This window comes from Otolemur garnettii, unplaced genomic scaffold (assembly GCF_000181295.1).
Source record: "Otolemur garnettii isolate 467f Iridium unplaced genomic scaffold, OtoGar3 scaffold00104, whole genome shotgun sequence".
In the NCBI taxonomy this organism is placed as follows: domain Eukaryota; kingdom Metazoa; phylum Chordata; class Mammalia; order Primates; family Galagidae; genus Otolemur; species Otolemur garnettii.
Window position 1 is genome coordinate 6,479,547 of NW_003852499.1, and position 9,479 is coordinate 6,489,025.

A 9,479-nucleotide genomic window follows, 5' to 3' on the forward strand; every position below is an offset into this window, starting at 1 on the left:
GAGTCCAAGTGGCTCTCTCCCGAGGGAGGGAGAGCCTAGGGAACCTAACCCACCAGCCAGCCCCAAGTAGCCCCTCAGTGCTTCCTGCCCCCATGACCCTAAGGACTGAGTGGCCACAAGCCTGATGCTGGGAAAACTGTGGGAAGTAGCTACAGGGAAGGCAAATGGGGCCAATTCCCTAAATGGACCCACCTTGCCCTCCCTCCCCAACAAATCCAATCCTCTTTCCTTCCAGGACAACTGTGCTAGACACCATACTGCCTGCCTACCCCTCATCCCGCTTCACAGGGAGATGAAGAATCTCCAATGTCAGACCTACAGGCAGGCTCACAGGTTACTTATCCTCTTATGTATAGGGGGACTATTTAACTGAAGAAGTTCTCAGAAGAGGCTAGGTGTGGTAGCTCACATCTGTAATCCTAATACTTGGGGAGGCTGAGGCAGGAGGATCACTTGAGATCAGGAATTTGAGACCAGCCAGAGCAAGAATGAGACATCCATCTCTAATATTAAAAAAAAAAAGAATAATAAACAAGACCAAAGTAAGTAGAAGGAAAGATATAATAAAGACAAAAGCAGAAATAATGAATCAGAAAGTACATATACAATAGAAAGGATTAATAAAACAAAAATTCTAAGGAATGACTAATAAAGTTGACAAACTTCATATAAGACTGATCATTAAGAAGAAAGTTGGCACAAGTAAATAACTTGAGGACCAACGAGGAGGACATAATTATGAATACTGCAGAACAAAAAGAGACTACTATCTGTAAGTTATAAACCTACAGTTATAAGTTTGAAAACCTTGACAAGATGAGCACTGTCCTAGAAAAATATCAAAATTTGCTCCATAACAAACAGAACATTTGAAATGTATAATCATTAAAGAAATACATGAATGTGTACTTAAAAGTCTATACACAAACCCTCAAAAACACACACGCACACAACACCAGGCTAGATGGTTTTACAAAATTCTACTACACAAATGGAAGGAACAGATGGTTCCAATTTCACACTCTTTCATAAAAAAGAAAAAGAAAGAACATCCTCAAGCTCCTTATGATGAGCCTAGTGTAACCTTAAAAAAAAAAAAAAACCTAAGGCAGGGCAGCGCCTGTGGCTCAAAGGAGTAGGGCACCGACCCCATATGCCGGAGGTGGCAGGTTCAAACCCAGCCCCAACCAAAAACTGCAAAAAAAAAAAAACAATAAAAAAAAAAACCTAAAGTAGACAGGGGCAATATGAGGAAGGAAGACTACAGACCAATCTTGCTTAGAGCATTGTTACAAAAATTCTGAACAAAATGTTAGCAAACTGTGCCTAGCATAGAATAACCAAAAAAAAAGATATAATCCTGATCCCAGATGGGCTTGTCCTAGGAATGAAGTTTATTAAATATTAGAAAAATTGACTCAGCACCTGTAGCTCAGAGGCTAAGGGCGCCAGCCACATACACTGGACCTGGTGGGTTCGAATCTAGGCCAGGCCCGCCAAACAACAATGACAACTGCAACAAAAAAATAGCCAGGCATGGTGACAGGTGCCTGTAGTCCCAGCTACATGGGAGGCTGAGGCAAGAGAATCACTTAAGCCCAAGAGTTGGAGGTTGCTGTGAGCTGTGACGTCACGGAACTCTCCCCAGGGCAACATAGTGAGACTCTGTCTCAAAAAAATAAAAAAAGGAAAAGAAAAAAGAAAACTTTATTCCTGTAGTTGACTATATTAACAAATTAAAAGAAAAATAATATGATTATCTCCACAGATGCAGAAAAAGCAATCAATAAAATTCAACACTTATTTGTGATTAAAAAAAAAAAAAAAAAAAAGCAGGCAGTGCCTGTGGCTCAAAGGAGTAGGGCACCGGCCCCATATGCCGGAGGTGGCAGGTTCAAACCCAGCCCTAGCCAAAAACTGCAAAAAAAAAAGCACTAAACTTGGAATAAAAGAAAACTTCCTAGCCTAATAAATAGTATCTGTCAAAACTCTACATCACCTATCATACTCAATAGTGAAATGTTAGGATTTCTGTCGAAATGAGGAAGGAGGCAAAGATGCCTGCCACAACTTCTAGTTACCGAGTGAAGGAAGACAAAGAAAAGAATAAAAGGAATAATGATTAGAGAAATAAAACTGCCATTATTTCCAGACAGTCTGATTGTGGATGCAAAAATCCCTAAAGAATCAAGAGGAAAAAACTATTAGAACAGAAGAAAAGGCTGAGGCAGACAGGAAGCCCAGGTGCCCTGACAGCAGACTGGGGAAGGCTACTCCCTTCTGTCCCATAGGCCTGTCCTGGCCACTCTCTATCCCACTTTCTTTCCAGGATCTTCTTCTCAATGACAGACCCAAACCCAATTGCAATTTTTGAGGCATGACCCTGGCCACCTTCACTTATGTGCTGTGGGGTTAGAAGTCTGCTGGGATGAGGGAACTGAGCCTTGCTCAGAGGGATTTGTGTTGCTAGTAATGCAGGGCAGACATCAGTGCGAGAGTTGGGCCTCAGGGCCAGGCCCTCTTGACTGTGCAGCTCTGCAGCAGCCATCAGAGGATTAGTGAGATGGGTGTGGGCAGAGAAAGCCTCAGAATGTGACTGCATCAGAGATTTTGTCTGGGTCTTGTTACAAGAGTGAGTTGGGCACTGACCCTGCAGGACCCACGCAGGCCCTCAAGGGCTCAGCCTTGGCAGGCAGTGAGTTCTCTTCTCTGCGACATTACCTAGAGATTCTGTGCTCACCTCTCCGTTGCCTGCCGGAGGGCTCCTCAGACAAGATGAGCCATCTGCCCCTCCTGTGAGAGTGCTGGAATGCAGGACACCAAAGCCCAGGTCACCAGCCTCTCTCAACCCTGTGCAATCTGCCAGGCTTGGCCCTTGTATCTTCTCCATTCTCCTTGCACACACGGCACACACATCCTCTGCTGGCCTCTCTGTATCAGTGGGTGGTTAACAAGCTTTTCATTCCTGTCAGATCCAATCAGCCCTTGTTACTTTACTAAGCAGCAGCCCTTGTTACTTTCCCCTCAGGGAAGCCACGTAGGCTCAGTCATCGGGTGCCGGACAAGTGAGGACCAAGGAGGAAGGGACCCAGTCCTCACCTGCCTCTGAACCAGAAGAAAAGGATGGGTGCAGGGTCAGCGAGGGCCCTGGAGGGGTCACAGGTGCTGAGGGTGTGGGAGGAAGACAAAAGGCCGGATAGGAAGAGCTCCAATGAGTCGTCCCTCTCATAAGGCCCTCTCATGAGGCCTTGGTGCTTCCCATATGGGTCACTCTATTGGGCTACTTACACATCCACATGAACAGCTTAACTTTGGAGGTCCCTCTGCCATGGAAGATAGGGGGGCTGCTGTGGCCTAACACTTTAGAGCTGACTTTGAAATTAAAATTAGCCACTACCCTTCTTTAGGAAAGAGAAGAGTCTGAATGGTAGAAGGACTTGATCCAGGATTAGTAAATAGCACCACAGGATCTACAGAGTGTGAGGTCCACAATGATCAGGCTGGAGCTGGAACCCCTGATACCACTGCCCTCAGCTTCCCTCCTGTTCTAGCAAGGGTTCTAGTTCCCTCCCCTGGGCAAAAGTTCTCACTGTCCACCCTAGGGCAGGGTTACCAATCAAATGCCTTCAGACATGAATTGTGGAAAAGTCAGGTGTGAGTAATAGGGAGCAGTGGAGCCTTTGGCAAATCGAAGAGCGCCCAAGGCATTTGCTTCAAAAACAATTTTTTTAATGCCATACCATCCAAATAAACCATAGCTGCCAGATTTGGCCTCTCATCACCAGCCTGAAACTCAAACAGCCCAAAGAGGAGATGAAAGCACTCCCCAAAGTGTGGCCCCACAACTGCTCTTATTTATTTATTTATTTAATTTTTTTTTTCTCACTCTGTCACCCTGGGTAGAGTGCTGGGACATGATAGCTCATAGCAACCTCAAACTCTTGGGCTTAAGTGATTCTCTTCCCTCAGTCTCCTCTGTGTCTGGGACTACAGGCGCCAACCACAAAAACCAGCTAGTTTTTCTATTTTTAGTAGGAATGGTCTGGTTCTTGGCTCAGGCTGGTCTTGAACTTCTGAGCCAGGCAACCCACCCGCCTCCGCCTCCCAAAGTATTAGGATTACAGGTGTGAGCACTACGTCTGGCCTGCCCATCTGCTCTTCAAGCACGCACACACCTCTGCAGAGTACTTTGGGCACTTGCTCCTTGCTCATGCTGCAGAGCCAATAAAAGTGGGTCGCCATGGCTGGGCGCCCGTAGTTCAGTGGTTAGGACGCCCATAACATGCACCAGTGGGTTTGAACCCTGCCTGGGCCTGCTAAGCAAACAACAACAACAACAACAAACACAATAGCCTGGCGTTGTCGCAGATGCCTGTAGTTCCAGCTACCAGGGAGGCTTAGGCAAGAGAATCGCTTGAGCCCAAGAGTTTGAGGTTGCTGTGAGCTATGATGCCAGGGCGACAAAATGAGACTTTGTCTCAATTAAAAAAAAAAAAAAAAAAGAGTGGGTCCCCAGGACATGCGATATCAGCTTGAAGCCCCTTTCCCTCCAGTTCCTCCAGTTCCAGCCCGCCCCCACCGTCCCTCCGAAGGGAATGGAAGAGCGCGGAGCCGCTCCGCGGTCTGCCCCACACCCGCCAGGGCAGCCTTCCCCCGTGGGCCGTGCGCTTGAGCCGGGGGTCTGCAGCAGCTGAGAGGCCCCTACAGTTGCTGCGAGGCCAGAGGGTATGGGGGAGGGGGGCAGGCGTCCAGGGAAGCGGAGCGACTCGGCGCGTGCCCACCAAGAAGCAGAGCTGCCCGGGCGGTCTGCGCCACGCTGCATGGCAGGGCGACAGGGCAGGGGCTCGAGGAGCTCCTTGCTGAGATGCCTGCTAGCTACCAAGCCCAGTGCCTTCCCGCAGCGGGAGGGAGGAAGCGGCAGGAAGCGCAAGGGGCTTCTCTAGAAGGCGGGAGCCAGCAGCGAGGGAGCCTGCTCAGCCCTCCACGGCCCGGTGCGGCGCGGGCGGCACGGCTCCCTTCTGCCACCAGGAGGCAGCAGAGAGCACCGTACCGGGTGTGACTTTTCCTTCCAGACCGGGTCTCCTAACGACAGCATCTGCCTGAAGTCATTTCTCTCCATTCCTTTACCTTGGCCATTCTTCCTTCCCCACTAGCTAGTCCAAAAAGAGTGAGCACAAGTGCCCACAGCAGTCCACGGAGAGACAGGAGGGAGTGTCCAGAAGCCGGGGGTGAGGACATCTGTTGTGCCAAGTGTGCCACAGACTAGTCCTTACCAGCCCAGAGCACCTACAGATCTGAGTGGAGACTAGTGGGTGCTGTGAGAACAGCCTGGGGCTGTCGGGGGATTGAACTTAGCCTGGCCAGAGCATGCATTTTCACTCTAGACACTGGACAGTGGCTCTGAGTAACATCTATCCCCATATCATCCCCACACAAGGGTTTCCCTGCCCCAGGAAACTTGTCTTGAAATGTCCACCTGGCCCCACTCCCTCTCCTCCCCTTCTGAGCACAAGAACATTGAACCTTTCCAAGCCCTGCCTTCTTCTTTAGAGAGGCTCCCCGGCCAGGGAAGGACCTGGTAGGATTTGTCAGGGACATGGGGAGAAGAGCTGATGAGAAAGGGGGAACCATATGTGGCAGCAAAGAAGAGCACTCCTTTCAGCTCTCCTGGGCTGCATGGCTTCCCCCGGGCCAGAGGGAATGGGACGTAGCAAGAACAAACGGGTCCAGAGAAGACATATGGTCGGATGACTGTAGGCTTGTGGAGAAGATACAGAAGTGGGGTGGCAGTCTGGGTAGAGCTGCTTACCCCTTCATAGAGGGTCCTCTTTCCCTCCCACCCCCAACACATGTAACTCAACAGGAATGGGCCACCGCAAAAGAGACGAGCTCGCAGCAAGAGGCAGACCATACATGCTTATTCACTGTAGCAGGGGGCGTCTAAGGGAAGAACACTGGCCTGAGCACAAAGAGACCAGGCTTTAGTCATCTCTCTGGCCCCAAAAAGCCATGTGAACTTGAAAAAGTCACCTTGTCACTCTGATCCTGAACTTTCTCATCCATGAAGTCAGGGGTTTGGGTTAGAAGCAGGTTGACAAATGGAGCTGACTAGAGCACTGTTTGGAAGGATTATAAGCTGGGCAAGAATCTGTGATCAGTTAACGTCTGCCTTGGGCAGAGGAACAGTGCCATGTATTTGTAAAGTCTAGGAATCATCTCCTGAGTTCTTTCCGTCCCAGTGCTCCATGAGTTGATGATGACAATGCAAAAAGAATGTGGAACTAGGGCTGGAGCTAGGGACACCATGAGAGACTGCCTCCAAGAACACTCCAGATGAGGGCATGTGAAGCCTTGCCCCCTGGCTGCTTCTCTAGTTCCCTCCCCATGGAACCTTCAGCATGTTAAGCCTGCCTCTAATGGAACTCAGAATCCATCATAGTGTGTTCAGTTGTCACTTCCAATGTGGTGGGTTCCATCATGCTCTCTGAACCAGATCGCAGTGTGAATTCCATTATAGCCACTCTCCCAATGTGCAAATACATTAATTGTAAGCTCCAGAGGGAAATATCCCCACAGTGGAATTCCTTTGCAATGCAAATAATCAGATGGTGGACTCCAAAATGACCATCCTCCTTTATAAATAAGGTGTTATATTCCGACAGGGAGTTGGTGCCTAGCATGGCATGTTCCAGTGGTGCTACCCTGAGCCCACCAGGAGAAGCTGCGCCAGCTCTGGAGAGTGGCCTCCAGTTGAGGGTGCCCATGGTTCCCCCAGAGGTTCTCAGCAGGACTGTGGTAGGAGACAAAGGCAGAGGCTGTCCACGGTGTGGAAGGTGGCCCTGACTTGGGTTCCTGCATCAGGAGCCACCTGGTCTCCGGCCATATCCTACAAATGGGTCTCCTTCTCCCCAGCCATCAGTCTCTTCTTTGTAGGGGAGGGCCTGAAGTCCTGGCTAGTGCCACCATCTAGGTAGAGACGTAGCCTGGGCTGTGGCAGGCTGGAGTCAGGGGTGATGAGCTGTCGCAGGCGCTGTAGAGAGAAGATGTGGTAGGTAATTCTTATGTGAGCATCCCAGGACCCAGCACATGGCTAGGCCCACAGGGCAGCTCATACAATCTGCATAAATGAACAATAATTTGAGATGAGAGAAGAGGTAAGAACATGGTAGTTAAGAGTGTGAACTGCCTGGATTCATTTCTGGCCCTGCTACAAACTACTTGTATAGGCTTAGAGGCCTCTCATCTAACCTCTCTGTTAATTTAATCCCTTCAATTTCCTTATCTGTAATATGAAGATAATAAAATACACCTAACAGAACAGGGCCTGACACAGGGTAAGTGATCAATAAGTGTCTAGTCTTGTTACTGTCATTATTTAGAACTATCATTATATGCTCAATAAGCATAATTTTTCTTATTAGTAGTATTATTACTATTGTTATTGGCACCCTCTCCTTCCCCCTTCTTGTATCATGACAGCCTTAATAGGATGATGAAAAGACAATATGCTCAGGATGGAAGTGCAGAAATACAAGAATCTGGTCTCAAACGGCCTCTTTAAGCCACCAGATCAAATGCCAGCAGCCCCTTAAATATATTTTTTAAAATACCTATTTGCTAAAACTGTTGTAGGTTGTGTTTTCTATTCCTTGTAGGAAAGATAGATTTCTACCTTTGTGAGCCATTGGCCATAGCTCCTTCCAGGAGGTCATGTACCAAATTCTAAACAGGGAGCCTTTGGTATGTGTTCCCAGGCAGGGTTAAGATAAGAAGAGAGGCCAGGAGTCTGTGGATAGAGTGAACCATGGTAGCTGCTTCTATTTTCCAAGAGCAAGGAATCTATGTTCTGGGTACCTCCATGTTCTCATATGTGGCTTAGTTTTCCCCTTAATCCTTTGGCAGTTTGCCCCTGGTTAGCCTGCCCAGATGATGGATTCTAAGACTTTTAAGAATATTTCTGAAAAGCCACTAGTGTGGTCTTCAAAGTTCCTCTCTTTAAGATTCCATGAACCCCAAGAGCTGCCCCACACTCCAAGTATATGTTTGCTCCCTGGGCCCCACCGTGTGTCCTGCCCTAAGTCCAGCCTCTCCCAGGTCCCTTAATGGGTCACTTTCACCAACCACCTACCTTCTTGAAGGAACCCTGGGTCCTCAGGAGGGTGATGATGATGAAGAGTGGGACGCAGACCATGGAGGAGAGAGCCAGGAACCAGCCGATATAGTACCCCCAGGGAGGGTATACATAGATGTTGTTGTATTTGAGAGGGGTGTATTTGCTCAAGGAGAAGAAGAAAGTGGCCTGGGAAGAGGAGAGGCCAGCTGCAGATGAGACAGAGGGCCACCACAACTCTCTCCCCAGCCACTTACAGCCAAGGGCAGAGAACTAGTCAGAGCCCCTGTGAGATGGGAGAGTAAAAGCCACTGCACGCCACAGGCCAAGCCATCACACACTTCACAGCCTGAGACAAGAGATGTCAAGGAAGGAGGGGTGGAGGAGCCAAAGTTCAGACAGACAGCATCACTGGATGGGCAGAGGGCAAGAGGCACTGGCAGAAAGGGATGGAGCCAGAAGTAAAATAAGATTCCACTAACGGGCAGATGAGATGGCCCCAGAAGAGAAGGGCAAGGAACCGACACATGAGAGTGAGTGGACAGGGCTCCCTAGGGTGACCAGACAGGCAGGGAAAGAGCCCCAGAAATCAGACATCCTTTCCCTTATCTCTGGAGTCTTCTGGGGAAAGGAGGGAAGAGGGAGCCACATACCAGGCAAAGTCCAGGGGTCAGGAAGAGCCAGGAGATCTTCACCAGGGGCCATGGCCGGTAGCCAATCATGTCCTCGATGTTGTCGTAGAAACGGTTCGCCCCTGACCAGACACAGTGGGAGACAGTATGAAGATCAAGGGTGGGAACAGCTTAGTGGGTAATCTGGCTCTGTGCTCCTCTCCCACCCCCACCCTAGGGGAAAAGTGGAGCAGGCACTTGAATGAGGTGCACCTTGGCACCCCAGTTTCAGAGCAGGGAGTGAGGAGAGGGCAGGTGCTGCCCCCAACAAGCTGCTGGTGCAGTATCTGTCACCCTGCTTGATAATGAAGAGCCCTGCTGTCCTGAGCACCACGCAGTGGTGTGAGACTCCAATGGGGCTCAGAGGCTATACAAATACTTGTGTACCTTGCAGAGAGATGAACTTGCTGCAAGCCCAAACAACAGAACAGCAAGGGCCTCGCTGCGCAAGCCTACTGCAAGAAACTTGCATAGGGCTGGAAAGCTCCTGGGCCCAGAACCAGTGGTCTAGATTCTAGGCTCCAGAGAAACCACTTATGAGTTGCCAAAAAAGCATGGTAAGAAAATTGATTTGTGGTTAGAGAAAACACTGACTGGTTTTGTGTCATTTAATGTCCTTACGTTTCCACATTTGCTGTAGTTCTAGGCAGGGCCAGCTTCTAAGACATAAGCACCACTAACTGGTAAAGATACCTGGA

General features: G+C 49.2%; 1 protein-coding gene across 6 annotated transcripts in view; it reads right to left on the reverse strand.

The window, feature by feature from the left end:
• Positions 1 to 5,740: 5,740 nt before the first annotated feature.
• Positions 5,741 to 9,479, reverse strand: part of SLC6A12 (solute carrier family 6 member 12) — a 25,585-nt gene continuing 21,846 nt past the window's right edge. For 2 of the 6 annotated variants that reach the window (XM_023517091.1, XM_023517093.1), the window contains exons 14-16: positions 8,764 to 8,864; positions 8,129 to 8,299; positions 6,887 to 7,030 (exon numbers count right to left, since the gene is read on the reverse strand). In XM_023517091.1, coding sequence (XP_023372859.1) covers positions 6,887 to 7,030; positions 8,129 to 8,299; positions 8,764 to 8,864 — 416 coding nt within the window. Of the gene's footprint in view, positions 7,031 to 7,672; positions 7,787 to 8,128; positions 8,300 to 8,763; positions 8,865 to 9,479 lie in introns of all 6 variants that reach the window. The other 4 variants (XM_023517090.1, XM_003796445.3, XM_023517095.1 and 1 more) reach the window with 4 other exon arrangements.